The sequence below is a fragment of the Stegostoma tigrinum genome, chromosome 16 (assembly GCF_030684315.1).
Source record: "Stegostoma tigrinum isolate sSteTig4 chromosome 16, sSteTig4.hap1, whole genome shotgun sequence".
Taxonomy (NCBI): domain Eukaryota; kingdom Metazoa; phylum Chordata; class Chondrichthyes; order Orectolobiformes; family Stegostomatidae; genus Stegostoma; species Stegostoma tigrinum.
The window spans coordinates 64,425,186-64,448,687 of record NC_081369.1 but is presented as its reverse complement, the minus strand read 5'-3'; the positions used below and the strand labels follow the sequence as shown (position 1 = coordinate 64,448,687).

Genomic DNA, 23,502 nt, shown 5'->3' with positions numbered 1-23,502 from the left:
GTCAAAGATCAAAGGGTCACACCACTGATGAGGCTATATTAAACAAACCTAAAATGCTGTCAAATCTTCAGTCAGTTAGAAGGTTTTAATTGATTAATATGTATAAAGTTTTATCAGTGCAAAGAAGAGGTGGCATTTTAGGTCAGGCAATGCATATTAGGTCTGAGGCCTTGTTTAGAATCTGTTTGTGTTTTGGTTTGGAGTCAAACTGGTTTTATTTCTAAAGTAGGAATTTATAAAGCATCTCCGTGACTATCTATAAACTGTGTACTCTTTGAACAAAGTAGAATGTATCTGCAAATACAAATTTGCCCAAGTGATTTACATATATGTCTGTGGTTATGTGTTGGAGGGGGGGGAATAGACAGAATGAGTGCGTGTGTGAGAGAGGGAGAATAGGAGACAAAGCATGAATGTATATGTGTGTGTGTGTGTGTGAGTGAGGGGAGGGAAAAGAGAGAATGAGTGAGTGTGTGTGTGTGAGAGAGGGGGGAAAAGAGAGAATGAGTGTGTGAGAGTGAGGGAGAGAGTGTGTGTGTGTGTGTGGGGGGAAAGAGAATGAGAGTGTGTGTGAGAGAGAGGGGGGAAAAGAGAGAATGAGTGTGTGAGAGTGAGGGAGAGAGTGTGTGTGTGTGTGTGTGTGGGGGGGGAAGAGAATGAGTGTGTGTGTGAGAGAGAGGGGGGAAAAGAGAGAATGAGTGTGTGAGAGTGAGGGAGAGAGTGTGTGTGTGTGTGTGTGTGTGGGGGGGAAGAGAATGAGAGTGTGTGTGTGTGTGAGAGAGAGGGGGGAAAAGAGAGAATGAGTGTGTGAGAGTGAGGGAGAGAGTGTGTGTGTGTGTGTGTGTGGGGGGGGGAAGAGAATGAGAGTGTGTGTGTGAGAGAGGGGGGAAAAGAGAGAATGAGTGTGTGAGAGTGAGGGAGAGAGTGTGTGTGTGTGTGTGGGGGGGGGGAAGAGAATGAGAGTGTGTGTGTGAGAGAGAGGGGGGAAAAGAGAGAATGAGTGTGTGAGAGTGAGGGAGAGAGTGTGTGTGTGTGTGTGGGGGGGGGGAAGAGAATGAGAGTGTGTGTGTGAGAGAGAGGGGGGAAAAGAGAGAATGTGTGTGAGAGTGAGGGAGAGAGTGTGTGTGTGTGTGTGGGGGGGGAAAGAGAGAATGAGTGAGTGAGAGTGAGGGAGAGAGTGTGTGTGTGTGGGGGGGGGGAAGAGAATGAGAGTGTGTGTGAGAGAGAGGGGGGAAAAGAGAATGTGTGTGAGAGTGAGGGAGAGAGTGTGTGTGTGTGGGGGGGGGAAGAGAATGAGAGTGTGTGTGAGAGAGAGGGGGGAAAAGAGAGAATGTGTGTGAGAGTGAGGGAGAGAGTGTGTGTGTGTGTGTGGGGGGGGGGAAGAGAATGAGAGTGTGTGTGTGAGAGAGAGGGGGGAAAAGAGAGAATGTGTGTGAGAGTGAGGGAGAGAGTGAGAACAGAGTACGCACACGCGCGCGCTCTCTCTCTCTCACGCGCGCGCTTACCGCACTCACTCACTTGCACTCTTCACACACACACGCGCGCGCGCGCGCACACACACACTATGTCTCTCTCTCTTACATGCGCACGCTTCACATGCACACGCGCGCGCGCGCACGCACACTGAAGTCATATCAGACTTTAAATGTTAACTCTATTTCTCTGTAAATGCTGCCAAACCTGAAGAAGGGTCTAGGCTGGAAACGTCAGCTTTCCTGCTCCTCTGATGCTGCTTGGCCTCTGTGTTCATCCAGCTCTACACCTTGTTATCTCAGATTCTCCAGCATCTGCAGTTTTTACAATCTCTGAAACCTGCTGAGTATCTCCGTTGCTTTCCATTTTTATTCCAGATTTCCAGCGCTTGCCGTATTTTGTTTTTAAATGTTGGTATGTGACCTACCTGAAGGTGCGTGAATTGCCTGAGGTAGTAAGCTAAGCAATCTCCTTGACTGCTGCAGCGCTGGATAGTGTTTAAAACCTGTGGCACTGCCCTGCAGAATGTCACTTTTTGTCAGTTGTAAACAAATGCTGTTGACTTTGTGCAATGGCTGGAACTCCAGAAGTTTGCTTAGGATATTTGCCAAGTCAGGCCTCTTGGAAACAAAGTATTACAGATGCTGGAAATTTGAAATAGTCAATATAATAATAACATCTTTGGATCAGTGTTAACTATGCAACTACAGCCAGTGAATCAATGAGTGAATCCAGAGCTTCACATACAAGCTTTGCATGATGGGAATTAGCCTAAAAATTTGAATGGTTTAGTGCAGAGTGTGGGATGCATGTTGAGATGTTTTGTTTTGTAACGTGCTCAGTAATTTGAGTGGAGCTGAGACTTTGTCTTGTATTTTGCTTCTGTTTTACTAATGAGCCTGATATGCAGTTTGTGCCATGTGTCTGGGCTGGCAATGTCTGAAGTTAATACTTCTCGTTTACTTATTGACTGTAAACAGGGGTATTGTCATGATCAAACAGAACCCACCCGAATATTTGTTGCATATGTGTAAGTGTGCAGAAAGTGTGGGTCTGAAATGAAAGCAACCTCTTGTGCTGAGTTGAAAGAACAAATAACTTCAGATGCCCAGAAACACGGTATTTGCATTTCACTTTCAAGTGGGTTGTACAATAGGAGGGATGTATTTACAGTGGCACATTCACAGGATTTTTTTAATAAAGTGCTCTACTGTTCAGTGTGAAAGTGATGGATAATTAATAAATGAAACAGACTGTCCTGGGTTATATTGGAGGCAGATGGTGATTAGATTAGAAATGTTTTTGGTGAAGAGGAAATGAAGAGCTGGTGAAAAGTGCAACTCTCGATGTAGCTTTCCCATTTAAGACTTGTTAGCTTGATCATAGAGCCTCTGCTGGTCCTGTTTCCCTACACCTGATCCTTTCACTTCATTAAGACCTTGATTTCTGCTCATGAGCACGGTTCCATGGGCTTCGAACATTCTCCAATTCTTCATACAGTGACAAGGGTTCATGTATGATTTTTACTGGGAACATTGGCTGGCTTTTCAACTGGGAGAGGCATCACAGCTGACCCTATGTCTGTCCCTGCTCAACATCCTTATAAACACTATTATGACCATCCAGCAACCTCTGATGAAACAGAAATGCTGATTGGCTTTTCCATCCTTTGACATTGATGCCCACTGCTGGCCATTTGCCTACAGAAAATTAACTTGCAACAATGTGCATCTATACACCATAACCATTCCTTGAATAGTAAATTTGTAATGCTGCAATGCTGTATCAGCTTTTGACGGGTTAATTAAGTTGACAGTTTAACAGTTTTTTTGCTAATGGAGAGCTGTGCCAACAAGTGTGATGTACTTGAGCTGAAATGACTATTGTTCTTGACAGCTGTTTATATAAAATGGATTTGGTTTAGTGTCTGTGTTCACAGATGTGACATTGGGTTTTGATTATATAAAATTTGCCTCTCGACACATTTGAAATGGCAGTGACATTCCCTTCCAGCTTGTTATTTCCTTTGAGATCTTGGAGCTGACATTGTTATAACACTTGTGTATTTTTGAGTGTCTTTATGGTCATCTGAGGATGCCTGTGATATAGAACAACAAAGAACAAAGAGCAGTACAGCACAGGAACTGGCCCTTTGGCCCTCCAGGCCTGCTCTGACACATTTTGCCCTCCCATACTAAAACTGATGTGTTGGGCTTTATGTTGCCTTGTAACATTTCAACCTGTGTCTTTAGCTGCTGATGTCTGAGTGCTTTTCGTTGTTACAAGAATTTTGCATGTTTTACCGTGATAGTTCATATTCAATATTTCTTGGGCAACTTGAGCTTTGAAGGATTGTGGAAAAACTGATTTATTTCAGTTTTATGGGAATACTTGGACTGTTCTTGAAAGGTCACTGTGGACGGTGACCATTTTCTTTAAGCGAGGCTTCACAGAAATTACTTGACTGACAACTGTTCTGCTGTAAACTCCTGCTGGGGCTATTTGAGTAGTAAGTAGTTGAAGAGTACTTCGGTTTCTGGAATTAGTTAGGGAACAAGAGCCTTGTGGACAAGTGCTGCCCAGCTGATCTCCTATTTTCTGGAGATTTGTCTTGCTGAGTTCAGGATGAAACCAATTTGTGTTTCTGCAAGAGAGATTGAAGAAACAGCTCAACCTTATATTTTCTAAGCAAGCTGTATCTGTCAAGACTCCAGAAGCAATTGTGCATTCTTGGTTTATTAACCATGCATGCCAGAACATCAGAATAGCAGATTTAGAAACATTCTGCATATTAATACAGGTGTATTACATATCTTCGGCCTTCAAAAATTGGCTAAGTGATTGTTTTTTCAGAAAGTTGATCTCTACAAAAGAATCTTTTTATAATCCTTCACCAGGCTGTGTATTTGTCAGCTTTGCCTATATATGTGTAGAAGGATAAATTTTTACAGAATGCCACCTGTGCATGTTAACCAGTTATTGTATCTTCATTGCTTACTTTATTTAGTTTTGGCATATAAAGACAATATCATTTTATTTTTGGTCATTTTGATTACAGACACAAATGAGAAAATGCTTTAAAACCAAGGATTGTAGAAAGAATTGCTGCACTTTTATAAACAAGTTACTGAAATTCACTGTGGTATTTATGCTGCAACTTTATTTAAGCAGTGAGCGAAGCTGTTTGTAGACAGGAGTGTATGCAGAGCAGGATTTTGCCAGCAACAAGTACCTAATTGGTTTGTGAAGCCGTGACTAATTGTGGATGCCAGAAGTCATCAGCTTGATGACAGCTCTCTGATTAGTTCCTGGGCAGCTGAACAGCTTGTGTGTGTGTGTGTGTGTGTGTGTGTGTGAACAAAACAGTAACAAAGCCTTTGAACCCCTGGAAAGATGTGTGCATCCCATCCCTGCAGCCCAATATACACCTGTTAATACGCACCACACTATGTCTCATACGCTGTTCTCTTTAACCGTATCAGTGAAGCACACGTGTATGATGTGTGACTGTAAGCACAGTTCCCCATGGCAGCTGTATTTTATACTCAGGTTAGCAGTAAGCATGAACTAAGTTTCTTTACTTAACAGGAAAGGCTGAGGGACTTGAGGCTGTTTTCATTAGCGAGAAGAAGGGTGAGAGGTGACTTAATTGAAACATATAAAATAATCAGAGGGTTAGATAGGGTGGATAGGGAGAGCCTTTTTCCTAGGATGGTGACGGCCAGCACGAGGGGGCATAGCTTTAAATTGAGGAGTGAAAGATATAGGACAGATGTCAGAGGTGGTTTCTTTACTCAGAGTAGTAAGGGAATGGAACGCTTTGCCTGCAACGGTAGTAGATTCACCAACTTTAGATACATTTAAGTCATCATTGGACAAGCATATGGACGTACATGGAATAGTGTAGGTTAGATGGGCTTGAGATCGGTATGACAGGTTGGCACAACATTGAGGGCCGAAGGGCCTGTACCGTGCTGTTATGTTCTATGTTAAGAATTGCCATTTATTACAAGTAAGTAAGTTCGAACTACAGCTTAACAATTATGAACCATCAGCATACAACTCTCACCCACTTACTCACACAACAGATACAGACAACGAACGACAGTGAACGTTGGTGGAAGGAAAATCTGGCAGAGTTGTTCAGTGACCCCTGTTCACAGGATCTGTTAAGGTGTTTCTTGTACTGATCAGCACGTTTCTTCCCTGTCTTCCTTTTCTGGATGCTCTCACTGATTTTACAGGGATGCACGGGTGAGTGGTTCAAGGTCATATTTATTAAAAGTCATAGCTTCTGAACACAGCAACTTCTAAACACAGAAACCCCTGAAGTAAAGGTAACTGATTTTATCAAGCTTAAAGTTGCTTTTACCGCAGAGAACTGAGCTCCTGACCTGATGGAAGTCCAGAGGCTTCTCTGCATCTTGGTCATAGCCACAAGCTTTTCTGCTACCTGAGAACAAATCTCAGTTGTTAGCAGGCAGAAGATCTCTGTCATTGATAACTGGCCACGAGTCCACAGATCACTCAGCTGCTTGTAGCTGGTTGAAGCTCCATTTATATACACCTCATGGGCTCCAGCTTATCTGAAAACTATTCTTCAAATACTACTTGAACAAGCAGCAGGTGTTTATAATATGTGAGGTTACTTTTTAAAAACTGCAGTAATCCTTCAATACTCCTTGGCTTTGAAAATAGTTCTTTTCTCATATCAGTCCTCAACAAAAAAAGAAAAGTAAAAGATACAGTCTTTATGGAAAACCTGTTGTTTATTGATGCATTTGGCAGCATAATCTCCTCTTTCCTGCTAATCTCTAATTATACTGGAGTTGAATAAAAATTTGAGACATACTCAGAAACATAAGTGATAACACTTATAAACACCTTTGTAAATATGTTTTTACACAAGACAAAATGGTTTGTAAACTGAACATGTTGAGGCATTGTCAAAATACTTTGGATAAGATATACTAGCGTTGGAGAGGATCTGCAGTGCAGATTAATTAGAATGATCTGGATATAAAAAGGTTTAAATTATGATTGGTTGCGTAGACTTGGCTGGATCTTGAATTTAGACAGCTGAGGAAATGATCTAATCAAGATGTTTAAACTAACAAAAGGATTCAATAAGGTAGACACAGAAAAACCACTTGCTCTGGTATGGCAATCAGAACAAGGAAATAGGCAAAGTGGATCCTCTCCAATGCCAGTATATCCTTCCTGAAGTATAATGCCCAGAAGTGAAGGCTTTGTTCCAGATATATCAATGCAGTGATACAACATAATCAGGATGTAAGAAATAATCAAATGACACAACCTTAGTTTGAGGATCCGCTAGTACCTGTACAATTTCTAGTCCGTTCCCTCAGCACACTGGGATATATTCCAACCAGACCAAATAACTTATCCACTTTAAGTACCTTCTATCCATTTTTACCTTGTCCAGCATCCTCTACATTGACTGCAGCTTTGGCAAAGTTGTTTTCCTTGGGAGATATCAAGTAAAGCACTTTTTCTATACCTTCAATACCTAAATACCAAAAATGTCTTTTGCCTCCACCAATGATCTTAATGTTAGTTTCAACATTCAGTGCCTTTTCTGGAAATTGCACTAAAAATACTGTGCCCAGCTGTCGCCTATATAAAACACGTCTTCCTGCTCTGTGTATAATCAGGATATAGTCAGGAGTGTGATGGAATACTCCCCACTTGTCTGGATGAGTGCAGCTCCAACAAGAAACTCCACTCAAAAAAACTCATCACCATCCAGGACAGTGCATTCTGTTTGACTGGACCCACATCCACTGCTTGAAATGCTCACTCCCTTCATTATTGGTAGACAATGGCAGCAGTATGTACCATCTACAAACCAGACCATATCTCACCAAGGACCTTTCAACAACACCTTCCAAACCCACAGCTTGTATCATCTCGAAGAGCAAGAGCAGCAGACACATGGGAGCACCGCTATCTGCAGGTTCCCTCTCCAAGCCGCACACTCTGCTGATTTAGAACTTTCACTGTCACTGATCAAAATTCAAAAACTCCCTCCCTTACAGCCCTGTGGGTATCATTACACACAAGGACTGCAGTGGTTCAAGAAGACAGCTCAACATCACCTTCTCCAGGGCCACTAGGGTTAGGTAACGAATACTGGCTGAGCCAGCTGCATTCCCATGAAGGCATGAAAATATCCTGAATCCTCAGACTGACTTGACATCCCTGTATATATTCTTGGATAAACAAGATTGAATTTCCAAGATAATGAAATTAAAAGGCATGTGATTGGAAAACCTTCAGAGTGGAATTCTGATATTGCCTCTTTCAGTCACCTCGGTTCTCTTTTAGGGGGGGGTGTGTAGTGGGTGTTTGGCACTGATTTTAGAAGTGTGCCAACCTGTACCCTTTCTGCTGAAGTTCTGTATTGAATGTATTAAAGAGGAATTGTTTCCCCTGGCAGGTGGGACAGTAATGAGAGGACCCTGGTTTAAGATCATTGACAAAGAAAAACTAGAAATGAAATAATTTATTAACACAGTGACTTGCACATGAAGATTCAACAGTGACTTTCAAAAGGAATTGGATAACACTTGAATGAGAAAGACTCGCAAAGCTATGGGAATGAGCAAGGGAGTGGAAGTAATTGGATAGTTCTTTCAAAGATACAGGCACAGTAGGCTGAATGGTCATTTATGACTCTCCGAACAAAGGCATTTTATGGACCAGATTCTCTCCAGCTCAAAAAAATTTAAGCCACAAAGGATTCTGAGGGTAAATATAAACTTCAAATGGAGTGTGATATCCCTGTGAGAGAACAAATGAAGGAAAGTTCTAGTGAGTTGCAGTATAATTGAATGGAAAAAGGATGAATCATTATGAGTGCATGAAAACTCACTGATCAAAGCATGCTGGCGATATTTGTGGTCAGCCCAGTGGATTGGTTATGTGATTAATAGTCAGATTAATAGATGTCATGCAGCTCCTTCTGCACCTTATTTTCCATCGGTCCCCAGGACTGACATCAACAAGCTTTTTAAGAACAAGTTTTTAATTGTGCTCATGTGGGACTTCTGTTGATGTGAGCTATTACACCTTACCATTGCAGACAGATGTCTGATATATTGCACAAACTTACACAGCAAGAAATAAATTGCTATTTAAAGAAAGTCTTTAAGATTTTTGTGTGAGTTTGAGTGCATTGCCCACAAATGGAGAGCAGTGAGGAATATCATTTGGTCCAAGCTGTCTCATCTAGCAGAAAGAAAACTATAACGGCCCCTTCCTTTTCAGATAATGCATTCAGCTGTTTTTTAAATTTATGCCAGGGCTTTTGTCTCGACTACTCAAAGCAACGTCTGCTCTTCTGTAATTCTTTTCCATCAACCCTAAATTTAGCTTTCTTTACTTAGGAACTGTTCTTACAACTTGGTCTGCAGTTGTGTTAAGAATTAGATGTATTTATCATGTTACCTTGCTTTTTAAGATGTCAGAAATGGAAAGGTTGGTTAACAAGGTGTGTTTGTGATGACCAGCACTGGTAACAATCCTTGGAAATGCAGTTTGGTCAGAGCATTTTGCCATTTGGTTTCCTGTTTTGTCTTTGTAGTGCAACCTTCTGTTTCTCTTGTTGCTTGCTGCTTTACAATGGTTGCACACCAAAAGTGGATGAAATTCTCTGCACCTTTTCAAAAGGTTTTGATTCCTTGCTGTTATATTTGGGCACCATTCATTTCTGCAATGGCCACCCCAATATAGACCATGATAACTAGGACTGCTCCAAGCAGGTTTTCTTAGCAGCTCACACCAACAATCGACATTTGCTGAGCGTTTGTGGAGTTAAAGCTATAGTCATACAGCACAGCAACAGACCATTTGGCCCAACTCATCCATGCTGACCAAAAATCAGTTTCCAAAACTGAACTAGTCCCATTTGCCTATGTTTGGCCCATAGCCCTCTCAACCTTTCCTATTCATTTACCTGTTCAAATGTCTTTTAAATGTTGTAATTGTGCTCACCTCTACCACCCCCTCTGGTAGCTCGTTCCATATGCACACTTCTCTCTGTGTGAAAATGTTGCCCCCAAAGTCCCTTTTAAATCTTGCCCCTCTCACCTTAAACCTGTGCCATCTAGTTTTGGACTCCCCTACCCTGGGGAAAAGACCTTGGCTATTCACCTCTTATATTCAGCTCCTATACTCAGTGCTCTGACCAGTGAAGGCAAGCATGCGAAACACCAGCTTTGCCTTCCTGTCTACCTGTGACACCACTTTCAAGAAACTGCGCACCTGCACCCCTTGGTGTCTCTGTTTGACAACATTCTCCCAGGCCCTACCAGTACCTGTATAAGTCCTGCCCTGGTCTGTCTTACCAAAATGCAACACTTCACATTTATCTAAATTAAACTCCGTCTGCCATTCCTCGACCCACTAACCTAGTTGATCAAGATCCCAAGATAATAAAATGTGAGGCTGGATGAACACAGCAGGCCAAGCAGCATCTCAGGAGCACAAAAGCTGACGTTTCGGGCCTAGACCCTTCATCAGCTTTTGTGCTCCTGAGATGCTGCTTGGCCTGCTGTGTTCATCCAGCCTCACATTTTATTATCTTGGAATTCTCCAGCATCTGCAGTTCCCATCATATCTGATCAAGATCCCATTGTTCTCTAGATAACGACCTTCACTGTACACAAACTGTCATTATTGGTGTCATCCGCAAACCTACCAACCATGTCGCTTATATTCTCATCCAAATTACTTATATAAATGACAAACAACAGTGGATGCAGCACCGATCCTTGCAGCACATTGCTGATCAGAAACCTCTAAACTGAACAACAACCCACTACCACTGCTCTCTGCCTCCTATCGTCAAGCCAATTTTGTATCCAATTGGCTCGCTCTCCTTGGATCCCATATGATCTAATTTGCTAACCAGTCTACCATGCGAAACCTCGTCAAAGGCCTTGCTAAAGTCTGCATAGGTAACTTCTACCACTCTGTCTCCATCAATCTTCTTGGTCACCTCTTTAAAAAACTCAGCTAAGTTTGTGAGAAAGCCATGTTGACTATCCCTAATCAGTCCTTGCCTTTGCAAATGCATGTAAATCCTGTCTGTCAGAATCCCCTCCAACAGTTGCTCACTGTTCTATAGTTCCCTGGCTTTCCCTTGCAGCCTTTCTTAAATAATGGCACCATATTTAGGACCCTCCAGCCTTCTGGTACCTCACCTATGGCTGTCAGTGATACAAATAACTCTGCTCAAGGCCCTTAATTTCTTCCCTAGCTCCCCACAATGTCCTGGGATATACTCTATCATGTCCCCGTAATTTATGTAGTTTAAGACCTCCAGCACTTCCTCTTCTGAAATGTGAACTCTTTTCGAGACATCACTGTTTATTTCCCTAAGTTCCCTAGCTTCAATGTATTTCTCCACAGTAAATACTGGCCCAAAATATATTCATTTAGGATCTCGCCCATCTTCACTTCCACACCATAGATGACCTCATTGATCTGGTCCTCCTGATTTCTCCCAGCTGTTTATACCTGACATATGCCTCCTTTCTCTTGACCAGAGCCTCAATATCTCAAATCATCCTTTGTTCCCTACTCCTGCCACCCTTGCCCTTCACACTAACCAGAACATGCTGGCCCTGAACGCTTGTTGTCTCATTCTTCAAAATTCTCGGTTTCAGCACAAACATCCCTGTTTTGATTTCATCCCCTTTTAAAGGCAAAAGTATGAATTTCTGCTTTATAAATGTGATGTTTGGTATATTATTCAATAATGGTCTAAAATAATTGATGTGAAGAAAGTGATCCATTTGGAAGAGGACTTGCATAGCAAGTCAATACTTCTAAAGTATTGAAGAATCCAGACCAGGGCCTGAGATCCAAATACTGTTGCCCTAGAAAAGAACAAGGAAGGTTCAGGTGGTGATTGGAGGTCCTAGTGGACTTTGTCCATTTTGGATTTCAAAATCCTTTTGAATGAATGGAAATGGACGAACCAGGTATTTTCACAGTTTTTGAGCTGGGTAAAGAAATAATTCACAGCTGGAGATGGATAAAATGCACTGTTTCTTCAACCTATCTTGTGTTCTCACAAAGCTGTTCTACTTTTCTCTTTAAACTGTAAAGGTTTGCATTAAAGGAAAGAGATTTGTTTTAACAGATGGCTGTTATATGGAAAACTCACATGGGCTTTGTTTGCAGCAAGCAATGGTGCAACTTATCAAGGAGGCAGCTGGGCAGAACGAAGTCTCACCACGAGATGAGTCTCCGACAGAGATCCTCAATCAGGTCTGCCCCTCCACGTGGCGTGGTGCCTGCAAAACTGCTGTGCAGTTGCTATTTGGACAGGCAGGATTGGTAAGTAGCTGCAACTTTGATTTGATATTGCCTGTATGGAAGACCACACAAGGCAAACATGCTGGTTTACAATCCATTTACTGTATTCTGCTCTTAACCAGGCATCAGTGAGAAGGGGTCTTTGCAAAATAGAGTCCAAAAGGACAAGTCAGTTGAGTAATTGTAATCCATTCTCAGCACCTGGTTGGAATTGCATTACTGGAAGCCTTGGAAACAAGATTACTATATTTCTTTAGCTGCATTGAAGATCACACTTTTTTTAGAGCTAATTAACAGACTGCATCCTTGTTATGTCATCCTCACAGCATGCTTTCCTACTTTGTCACCTCTAATTTATCAAGTTTGCATTCAATTCCCTCATTTAAGACATAGACATAAATTGTAAAACATTGAGGGCCTCCTCATCGTAAGCTGCCAATCTGAAAAAAATAAATTTATGCAGACTCTGTTTTCTGCCATCCTGCCAGCCAGTATTCTGTTCATGATAATATTTTACCCCCTTGTCATGATGTCCTACTTTGCACAAAAATCATTGTGGAATTTTGTCACATGCCTTCCGGAAATCCAAGTACGTGCATCCACAGGTTCCCCTTTATCTACAGAACATGTTACGCCTTCAAAGAACCCCTTCCGCCCAGCCCACAAATACCCTTTGACTCCCTTGTTTGTCAAGAATTTATCTACCTCTGTGAAGTAACTGCACAGAGGCCGGGTCCCATCACCATTCACTCTTTACTTACTAGTGCAGAATACACTGGCTGTGGCTCAGTCCACAGCTTAGGAGATTCTAATCTAGTTATATTGGTCAGCCAAGGCTTTCCTGATTTGGTCCAGGTTAACACCCCCAGTCAAGAACCTCATAGTTAATGAGGTCAGCCTGTTCCCAGACACTGCACTCTGCCTTAAAAATATTCAATGAACCTGCCTCTACCACTCGTTAGTAAAGAGAGTTCCTGAGATACACTATCCTCAGACAGAGAAGAAATTCCCCTGATCTCTGTCTGAAATGGGTAAACCTTTGTTTTTGAACAGTGTAACCTACTTTTAGGCTTTCCCAAAAGAGGGGACATCCTTTCAACAATGACCTTGCCAAGTTCCAATGTTTAATTACGATCACCTCTCAGTTCTTTTAAATGCCAATAAATGCACATACAGTTTGTCCACTTTTTCCTCATAAGTTAACATGCCCAAACTAGGTGTAATTCCAGTGAACCACCTTTGATCTGGGACTACAAGGCATTTACATCTTTAGAACAGAATCCCTACAGTGTGGAAACAGGCCATTTGGCCTAACAAGCCCACACTGACTCTCTGAAAAGCATCCCATGCATGCTCACCCCCTAACCTGTCTCTGCAACCCTGCATTTCCCATGGCATATCCACCCAGCCTACACAACCCTGGACACTATGAGCAATTCAGCGTGGCCAATCCACCCAACCTGCACATCTTTAGTCTGTGGGAAGAAACCAGAGCACCTGGACGAAACCCATGCAGGATGGGGGAGAATGTGCGAACTCCACGGAGACAGTCGCCCAGTGCTGGAATTGAACCAAGCCCCTGGTGCTGTGAGGCAGCAGAGCTAATCGCTTAGCCACTGTGCTGCTCCATTTCCTTAAATAAAGAGACCAAAACTGCATAAGGAACTACTGATAATAAAATGTGAGGCTGGATGAACACAGCAGGCCAAGCAGCATCTCAGGAGCACAAAAGCTGACGTTTCGGGCCTAGACCCTTCATCAGAGAGGGGGATGGGGAGAGGGAACTGGAATAAATAGGGAGAGAGGGGGAGGCGGACCGAAGATGGAGAGTAAAGAAGATAGGTGGAGAGAGTGTAGGTGGGGAGGTAGGGAGGGGATAGGTCAGTCCAGGGAAGACGGACAGGTCAAGGAGGTGGGATGAGGTTAGTAGGTAGCTGGGGGTGCGGCTTGGGGTGGGAGGAAGGGATGGGTGAGAGGAAGAACCGGTTAGGGAGGCAGAGACAGGTTGGACTGGTTTTGGGATGCAGTGGGTGGGGGGGGAAGAGCTGGGCTGGTTGTGTGGTGCAGTGGGGGGAGGGGACGAACTGGGCTGGTTTAGGGTTGCAGTAGGGGAAGGGGAGATTTTGAAACTGGTGAAGTCCACATTGATACCATAACACCTTCCACCCCAACCTTCAGTTCACCTGGGCCATCTCCAGCACATCCCTCACCTTCCTGGACCTCTCAGTCTCCATCTCAGGCAACCAGCTTGTAACTGATGTCCATTTCAAGCCCACCGACTCCCACAGCTACCTAGAATACACCTCCTCCCACCCACCCTCCTGCAAAAATTCCATCCCCTATTCCCAATTCCTTCGCCTCCGCCGCATCTGCTCCCACGTTAAGACATTCCACTCCCGCACATCCCAGATGTCCAAGTTCTTTAAGGACCGCAACTTTCCCCCCACAGTGATCGAGAACGCCCTTGACCGCGTCTCCCGTATTTCCCGCAACACATCCCTCACACCCCACCCCCGCCACAACCGCCCCAAGAGGATCCCCCTCGTTCTCACACACCACCCCACCAACCTCCGGATACAAAGCATCATCCTCTGACACTTCCGCCATCTACAATCCAACCCCACCACCCAAGACATTTTTCCATCCCCTCCCCTGTCAGCTTTCCGGAGAGAGCACTCTCTCCGTGACTCCCTTGTTCGCTCCACACTGCCCTCCAACCCCACCACACCCAGCACCTTCCCCTGCAACCGCAGGAAATGCTACACTTGTCCCCACACCTCCTCCCTCACCCCCATCCCAGGCCCCAAGATGACTTTCCACATTAAGCAGAGGTTCACCTGCACATCTGCCAATGTGGTATACTGCATCCACTGTACCCGGTGCGGCTTCCTCTACATTGGGGAAACCAAGCGGAGGCTTGGGGACCGCTTTGCAGAACACCTCCGCTCGGTTCGCAATAAACAACTGCACCTCCCAGTCACAAACCATTTCCACTCCCCCTCCCATTCTCTAGATGACATGTCCATCATGGGCCTCCTGCAGTGCCACAATGATGCCACCCGAAGGTTGCAGGAACAGCAACTCATATTCTGCCTGGGAACCCTGCAGCCATATGGTATCAATGTGGACTTCACCAGTTTCAAAATCTCCCCTTCCCCTACTGCATCCCTAAACCAGCCCAGTTCGTCCCCTCCCCCCACTGCACCACACAACCAGCCCAGCTCTTCCCCCCCCACCCACTGCATCCCAAAACCAGTCCAACCTGTCTCTGCCTCCCTAACCGGTTCTTCCTCTCACCCATCCCTTCCTCCCACCCCAAGCCGCACCCCTAGCTACCTACTAACCTCATCCCACCTCCTTGACCTGCCCGTCTTCCGTGGACTGACCTATCCCCTCCCTACCTCCCCACCTACACTCTCTCCACCTACCTTCTTTACTCTCCATCTTCGGTCCGCCTCCCCCTCTCTCCCTATTTATTCCAGTTCCCTCTCCCCATCCCCCTCTCTGATGAAGGGTCTAGGCCCGAAACGTCAGCTTTTGTGCTCCTGAGATGCTGCTTGGCCTGCTGTGTTCATCCAGCCTCACATTTTATTGTCCTGGAATTCTCCAGCATCTGCAGTTCCCATTATCTCTAAGGAACTACTGATGTTGTTTTATCAACAGCCTAGACGACTGTGGCAAAAATTCCTACTTGTGTTTGCCATTACCCTTGCATTAAATTGCAACATTTTATTTGTCGTCTTAATAATTTACTTTACCTGTACTTATGGACTTTTGTGATGCATGCCACACAAATGCAAGGCAATTGCCATGCCTAACAAGAGAATCCAACCATTGCCCCTTGAGAGATAATAGGAACTGCAGATGCTGGAGAGGTAAGGGCCCAAAACATCAGCCTTCCTGCTTCTATGATGCTGCTTGGCCTGCAATGTTCATCGAGCTCTGCACCTTGTTATCACTGCTCCTTGACATTCAATGGTATTGTCATCACTGAATCCCACATTCTCAATGTTCTGGGTTGCCCTTGACCTTAACTTGACCTGGACTATCCCAATGGACTTGGGTGTCACAGTGGCACAGCGGTTAGCACTATTACCTCACAGTGCCAGGGACCTGGGTACAATTCCAGCTTCGGGCAACTGTCTGTGGGGAGTTTGCACATTCACCCTGTGTCTGCGTTTCCTCGGTGCTCCGGTTTCCTCTCTCAGTCCAAAGATGTGCAGGCTAGGTGGGTTGGCCATGCTAAATTGCCCATTGTGTTCAGGGAGGTGTAGATTAGGTGGGCTGGATCTAGGTGGGTGCTCTGAGGTTCGATGTGGACTTGTTGGGCTGAAGGGCCTGTTTCCACACTATAGGGATTCTATGTTTCTATGATATATCCATATAAATACTGTGGCTACAAGAGTGGATCAGAAAAGTCCTCAGCAAGAAACTTATCTCCTGAATACCCCAAAGCCTGTTCACCAACTACGAGTCTCAAGTCAAGAGTGTGGTGGAATTCTCCCCATTTGCCTGGATGGGTGCAGCTCCAAAGGCACTCTCAGCTTGACACCATCCAGGACAAAGCGGTGTGCTTTTTTGATGTCTCATCCACAAACACCTTCTCCCTACGCCACTGACACTCAGTAATAGGAGTGAACACCATCTGCAAAATTCACTGCAGAAATTTATCAAAGCTCCTTACATAGCACCTTTTCAAACCCATGACCACAGTCATGTTAATAGGGCAACAACAGCAGATACATGGAAGCACCACCGCCAAGCTGCTCACCACCCTGACTTGGAAATATATTGCCATTCCTCCAGTGTTGTTGGGTGAGGATCCTGGAACTCCCCGCTAACAACATTGTGTGTGTGTGTGTGTGTGTGTGTGTGTGTGTATCAATGCCAAATGGACCGCAGCAGTTCAAAAAGGCAGCTCACCACCGTCTTCTCAAGGACACTTGGAGATGGAAAGTAAAGACTAGACATAGATAAATAAGTGAGGCCCGTATCCTTTGAATGAAAGAAAACAATGACTGACCTTGGGTAGATGTAAGTGTGGAATTCAAGAAATAAACAGATGAACTACTTTCTTGTTGAAATGCCAGAACTGGTTTGAAGAGGCAGCTGGTCTATTTCTTCCATTTTGCAGCTCACCCCCTTTGTTATAACTACTGCATATATTAAGACACAGACCTTTTAGTTTTGTCTTTTCACTATTCTTGTAATCTCCGGTTTTGTCTGCTGGTGCACTCTTGGATTTATACATTCTGTCACTTGCTGCCGCATCTGATTATTCTTTCCTTTTAACCAGCCTGCTGTCTGATGTTATCTTCTTGATTTAATTCATCTCATCCTCTCAATACTGATTCCCCCCCCCCCCCCCCCCCCCCCGCCGATATTTAAAATTTTTTCTACCTCCCAAGTTATGCAACCCACCAAAATATTGGTCCTAAAACAGTTCAGGTGAAGAACATTCCAACATTACAGTTCCAACTTTGCCAGTCATGGTGCCAATGCTCTTTCAATTGAAACCAGTTTTCTCCCATACCAGTTGTTTGAACTGGAGCTTAACTACCTTTGAGGCTTTGCTTTTTAGTTCAGCCCCTGTCTGGTCATACTCCTTTAGTGACACCTTTTTTTTTAGTTTTACCTATGTGGATCACAGCCACTGGATCCTTTCCCACCCACAACATGTTCCTTGCCGTCCCAACACAGATGGCCCAAACCCTGGCAGGCAACACAGCCTGAGCACTTGCTGCTGGCTACAGAGTATTGTGCCTAACCTCTGACTGTATTATTCCCTATGACATTCCTATTCACTCCCCTGGCTGCCTGCCATAGTCACCCTGTAGCCATTGTTCTTGTTCATATATTTGCAGAAATCTCAAACCTGCCAGACAATTGCAAACACTAAGGCTCCAACATTTATTAGGCGTTGGTCCCCTTATCTAATACATTCGTGGTCACACACAACTGTTCCTCACCATGGATGAAACTAGAAGACTTATGGGTTGTGACCACCTTATGGTTAAAAAGTATCCAGGTACCTTTCCCCTCCCTGATGTGTCACGGTGAATGTAGTTTGGCCTCCAGCTCCTGAACTCTGAGCCTAAATTCCTGCAGCAGCAGACATTAACTACAGATGTGTTTGCTCTGGATCATGTTGGCATGTAGGAGCTCTTGTTGAATTACTACGTAATCTCTAGTTTTATCTGCTGATGCACTCTTGGGTTTAGTCTGAGAGTTGGATATAGCACTTGGATCTGAAGGAATCAAAGAATATGGGGGAAAACATGGGAATAGGCTCTTGGGTTGGATGATCAACCATGACCATACTGAATGATGGAGCATACTCAAAGGGCCAAATGACTTGTTCCTGCTCCTGTTTTCTATGTTTTTATGAGTTATGCATTGGGCAAAAAACGAAGGCCTCTCCCCGATCATTATCAGAACATAGTGTTGTGTGTGCACAGGCCAGCTGAAGATGACCATCAATTGTAATTCAGGAAGGTCAGTGTCTTCAGAGAAGAGGGGAAAGTAATGGGTAATGGACGGTTACTGGTCCAGAACTTGAATAAGTCAGTTGAGCAGTTATTTTCCCCCCAAAGGCAATGATGGCTAGTGATGGGATAATTGTGAACTGTGATTGAATCTCTTTTTTTGTAACTATCAGGTAGTGGTGGACACAGCACAAATCGAGAATAAAGAAGCTTATGCCCCACAGATCAGCCTGGAGGGCTCCAGGATTTTGGTTCAGGTCCCTTCAACATGGTAAGTGTAATTGGCTATAAGGGCTACAGTGGTAGTAATCCATTCATTCACCTTTTCAGGCAGTGAGAATTTACAAAAACACATAGAGTAGTGTCTTCCAGTATTGATTTACATTACAGCTGACTACTCCAGGTTCATTTTTTTTGTCAGCATGCTTATCATAATGGGATCTCAACCCTTCCTATTTAGGGCTTCAGGTGTCAGCATCAACAGTCTTAGGCCATGTGCAGCTTTGTTTAGATATTAACAAAATCTCCTGCCGTAATATACAAGTTTCATGCCATCGATCTGAGGACATTGACAATGAATGGATTGGTGAGATCCCTTAGACAATGAAGAATATGTCCAGTAAGCAAGTCTTTGGGATATCTGATTTTCTTCTAGCCACATTTACTATTCTCTGCCTTGACATAGGTTGTGCTTTACACAGATGGTGTTAATAAAAGGAAATGCCAATTTATTGATTAAATTTTGTGTGTTATAAAGTTTCTGTTTATAAAGTATGTTGCAGCACTCAATGTTATTTGAACTGTGATGAGTGCTCAGCTCCTGCAATTTTCACTAATACCAAAACTGTCATCAAATTTTTTTTTCTCCTTTTTTGACTTTTTCTGAAGGCTAGGATTTGTGCTGCCAGTGGAAGCAATGACCCCTTGTAATTATAGTGGGAATAAATGATTGTTTAACTGTGTGGCACTTTAAATTTTTTTGAGTGGCTGCACATGTATAATTTGGTAGGATCTCCTCCTGCACCACTTGTGTTAGGTATTCTGAAGTTGTGTGTCTTCACAACTTGGAGGGTACACTGGTCAGGCTGAGTGCTCACAGCTGGAAAGGCTGCTCAGTTTGGCCAAATGCAGCCATTTGATTAGTTAGCCCCTTAACTGTAATTTTCTGAGTATGGATTGAATCAATAAAGATTATTAAGACAGAACTATAAATTGTCTTGGTGTTTTGTTGGTGTTTACAATTTAAGATGACTTGAGGCTTTTTTTGTCACTTTGTGGTGTAAATGCTATTGTTTAACCCGTAAGGTCTGCCTGAAATTCCTTTCTTCCCTCCAAGGAGTTGACACATTTAAAATAAGGTTAAGACTTCCATTTAATTGTGGACGCTCGGAAGATATTTCCATTGGTAGGAGAGACTAGGACCCGAGGGCTCAGCCTTAGAGTAAAGGGAAGACCTTTTTAGAACAGAGATAAGGAGAAACCTCTTTAGCCAGAGAGTGATGAATCTGTGGAATTCACTGCCACACAAGGCTGTGGAGGCCAGGTCATTGAGTATATCTAAGACTGAGTTAGGTTTTTGATTGACAAGGGGATCAAGGGTTATGGGGAGAAAGCAGGAAAATGGGGTTGAGAAACTTTATCAGTCATGATTGGTGGAGCAGACTCAATGGGCTGAATGGCTTAATTTCTGCTCCAATGTCTTATGGTCTTAATATTTAAAAGGGTCTTCATTTTGATATATTAAGTGTTTGTATGCCATAGTTATGGAGGCTGTGTAATTTCTAGGCTTGTTACATCAGCAGTTTTTTCAGATATAGTGAAAGAACCCAACATGCCTGTCCTGTGTAGGTGAGACTTTATACAGTCGATTCTGCAATAGTTGCTTTCCTGTGCAGCAACATGTTATAAAAAATCGCACTATAGAAATAACGGGTGCTGTGGTAAACACAGGGTCGGAGCTGACCACCAAAAAACTATCACTGAGATTCGCTCAAAAGCCCAACACAAAGGATGGCACAGTTTAAATATATGTTTAATTCATATCTAATAATGAAAAAAATGTAAATTTCATGTCTTATGTTGAAAATATCTCAAGATGACTTGATGGGGAGGAGGTTTTGTGGTTGCTCTGTTGTTAATGCGGGGGCTGAGGGTTGTCATTGTCATCGTCATCATCATCATCATCATCATCATCGCCATTGTCACCATCTTCAGGTACAAGTGTGGGTGCAGGGTTAGGGTGAAATTTGGTTAATACAGAAGTATTTGGCCATGGTTCATTGTCTTCTGACTGTTTCTTAGGGTTTGGCTTAAAAAAGACATCCAGTTTTTGCTGCTTTGTCCTTTTTCTTTTTTCATGAAGAACCTGTTCATAGAGTGCCAAGTAAGATCTTGTTTCACGAACTGCTACCCTGCTGTGTTCTGCATTGTAATCATTGTTCTCTAAGATCTGCAGCTGCCTCACAATTTCCCTCAGGATAGAAGACAAAACAGAATTGGAAAGCTGTCGTGGTGCTGCATCCTGTACTTCATCTTCATCATCTCGAGCTTCCACTTCATCCTCAGCGACAGGTTGTTGTAGATCAGCTGTAGAGAGGTCTTCAGAGTTGGACTCAAGCAGCCCATCAACATCCTCACGCTCCACTTGTTTAAATCCAACTTGCTTTGCAAGAATAATCTTTGATTCTTGGGAGCTCCACGGACAAATCAAAGGTTTTAAAATCTTGGAAAAATTCTGGGAGAAGCCTCTGCCAGACTGCATGCTGACATCACCCCAGGCCTCCACGATAATGTCAATTGATCCTTGATGTTAAAGCTCTTCCAAAATTGAACAACACTGTCCTTATCCCCCACAGTGGCTGCAATCAGCCTCTTAAATGTGTGCCTTAAATAATAAACTTTAAAAGCTGCACTGCACCCTGGTCCATGAGTTGAAGGTTTGTGTTTGGAGGTAGAAATAACACTTTAATATTTTTAGAAAGCTCACCAATGGTGGGAGGATGGCTTGGCACATTATTCAGGATAAGGAGAATATTGAAATCCAAGATTTTCTTTCCTACAATACTTTCTAAAAACATCTTCCAAAACGTCAACGATAAGTTCAGAAAAAAATTGTCCAGTCATCCAAACTCTTTTGCATGACCTAAAGTAGATGCCCAGAGTAGACGTAAGGTAACTTTTCAAGGCTTGCGGGTTGTTCGAGTGATACATCACCACAGGCTGAAGCTTTGTGTCTACACTGGCGTTGGCACCCAGCAGCACCGTCATACAATCCTTTGCCACTTTAAAGCCTGGAGCGTATGATACTTTTATAGAAATGTAGATTCTTGATGGCATTCGCCTCTAGTATAAATCTACCTCATCCAAATTGAAATTTTGATCTCAGCTGTAGTTTTCCTTGTCAATTTTTTTTAACCGTGGGAGGAAATACCATCTCACTCTTCGCCTGCGCTGACAGCTTTGCCATGTAGCTTTATGTTATGAAAACCAGCCACTGCTAGCAGTTAAGGCAGACACATCTGCTGGATTTTCAGCCATTTTTGTTAGATCTTCATAAATTGATAAGGCTTTCTCTTTTACGGGTGAGAAGTGTAGTCCCAGATCACTCTTTCATTTGATCTATTCACACACTTAGCCGCTCCACCTCCTCAAGTTCCTTTGTCCATGACCCCTCAGATTTGCTAGCACTCAGACTTGTTCCAGCAATACACCTTGTTTTAATCTGTTCTACATTGTCTCTAATGGTGTGTAAGGTAGACTCCTTTATTCCCTGTTACTCAAACAATATCACTGTCATTACACTCAAAACGCTTTATAACATCTAGCTTCTCTTCCAGTATTATAGCCTTTCTTTTATGTTGATAACCTGCTGTGTTATCAGCAGGTTGCTTTTTGCTTACATTTTTGTCACTTTGTTCTTGCATTTTTGTGGGTAACAGGCAGAACTTTAAAAAAAAATGGAATAATGTACCTGTTACAATGCAGTGATCATGTGATACCAGCAGGGAGACTGTTTCAGTGCTAACATTGCACATGGTCAGGACAAAGCCCACAGAATGATCATGTGATGTCAACACATACTCCTCCGCGCACCAATGGAATCATGTTATAGTCAGCTTAAGTTCGTGTTTTAGAAATAGCGTTCCCCTATTCATCAGTCACGTAATAGCCAATTCATGTTGCTGGACTAACACAAGAAACGGTGAGTTCACTGACTCTGGCCCGTTCAAAGGGTGAAGACAGATATGAATGCTCAAGTATGAGCAATTGTCAGAGCCCAAAAAAAGCAGTAGGATGGCCAAAACACTACTTCAAGAAGGGGATATCACAGTGTGAAGCTGGATGAACACAGCAGGCCAAGCAGCATCAGAGGAGCAGGAAAGCTTGACGTTTTGGGCCGGGACCCTTCTTCAGAAAGGGTCCCAACCCGAAAAGTCAAGCTTTGCTGCTCCTCTGATGCTGCTTGGCCTGCTGTGTTCATCCAGCTTCACAGCGTGTTATCTCAGATTCTCCAGCATCGGCAGTTCCTGTTATCTCTGTAACAACCTCAAGAAGGGGAGAGGGTTGCATTGTGATAAAAACGTGACTAGTAGTCCAGAGTCTTAGACTAATGTTCTAGGAACGTAAGTTCGAATCCCACTATGGCAGATGGTGAAATTTTGAATTTGCCATCCTTCACTGATCTGGTTTATAGACCTGTGACAATATAGTTTACTCTTAACTGCCTGTGAGCAATAAATGCTGGCCTGGCCAGCATGACCGTATCCCATGACAGTGTAAAAGAGCACCACATGCTCAAAAGCCTGACATGAGGGGCCTAACCATCAATTCTCACATTTGAGAATCACTAACTGATCACAGAGAGAAATGGCGACGTCTCTGTAAGCAATTGTGCAGGCAACAAACCCCAACCTAGTGATACCCTCTATGCTGTATTAGTGGACTTTGAGTTGCCGCTTTGTGCCAAATCCTCAATAGTTTCTGATCTTTAGGCAACGCTGCAGTGTAGACGTCTGCAGTACTGCTGCCTCACAGCAGTAGGGACCAGGTTTGATTCCAGCCTCGGGCCACTGAATGTGTGGAGTTTGCACATTCTCCTCATGTCTGTGTGGAATCCTCCTGGTGCTCCAGTTTCCTTCCACAGTCTAAAGATGTGCAGGTTAGTTGGATTGGTCATGCTAAATTGCCCATAATGTCC

The 23,502-nt window shown here is 43.6% G+C and overlaps 1 protein-coding gene across 7 annotated transcripts in view; it reads left to right on the top strand.

Annotated features, from left to right (window-relative positions):
* Positions 1 to 23,502, top strand: part of LOC125459813 (granule associated Rac and RHOG effector protein 1-like) — a 208,385-nt gene that overhangs the window by 167,297 nt on the left and 17,586 nt on the right. For all 7 annotated transcript variants that reach the window (XM_048546703.2, XM_048546701.2, XM_048546702.2 and 4 more), the window contains 2 exons: positions 11,686 to 11,841; positions 18,479 to 18,576. In XM_048546703.2, the coding sequence (XP_048402660.2) occupies positions 11,686 to 11,841; positions 18,479 to 18,576 (254 nt within the window). The remainder of the gene's footprint in view (positions 1 to 11,685; positions 11,842 to 18,478; positions 18,577 to 23,502) is intronic.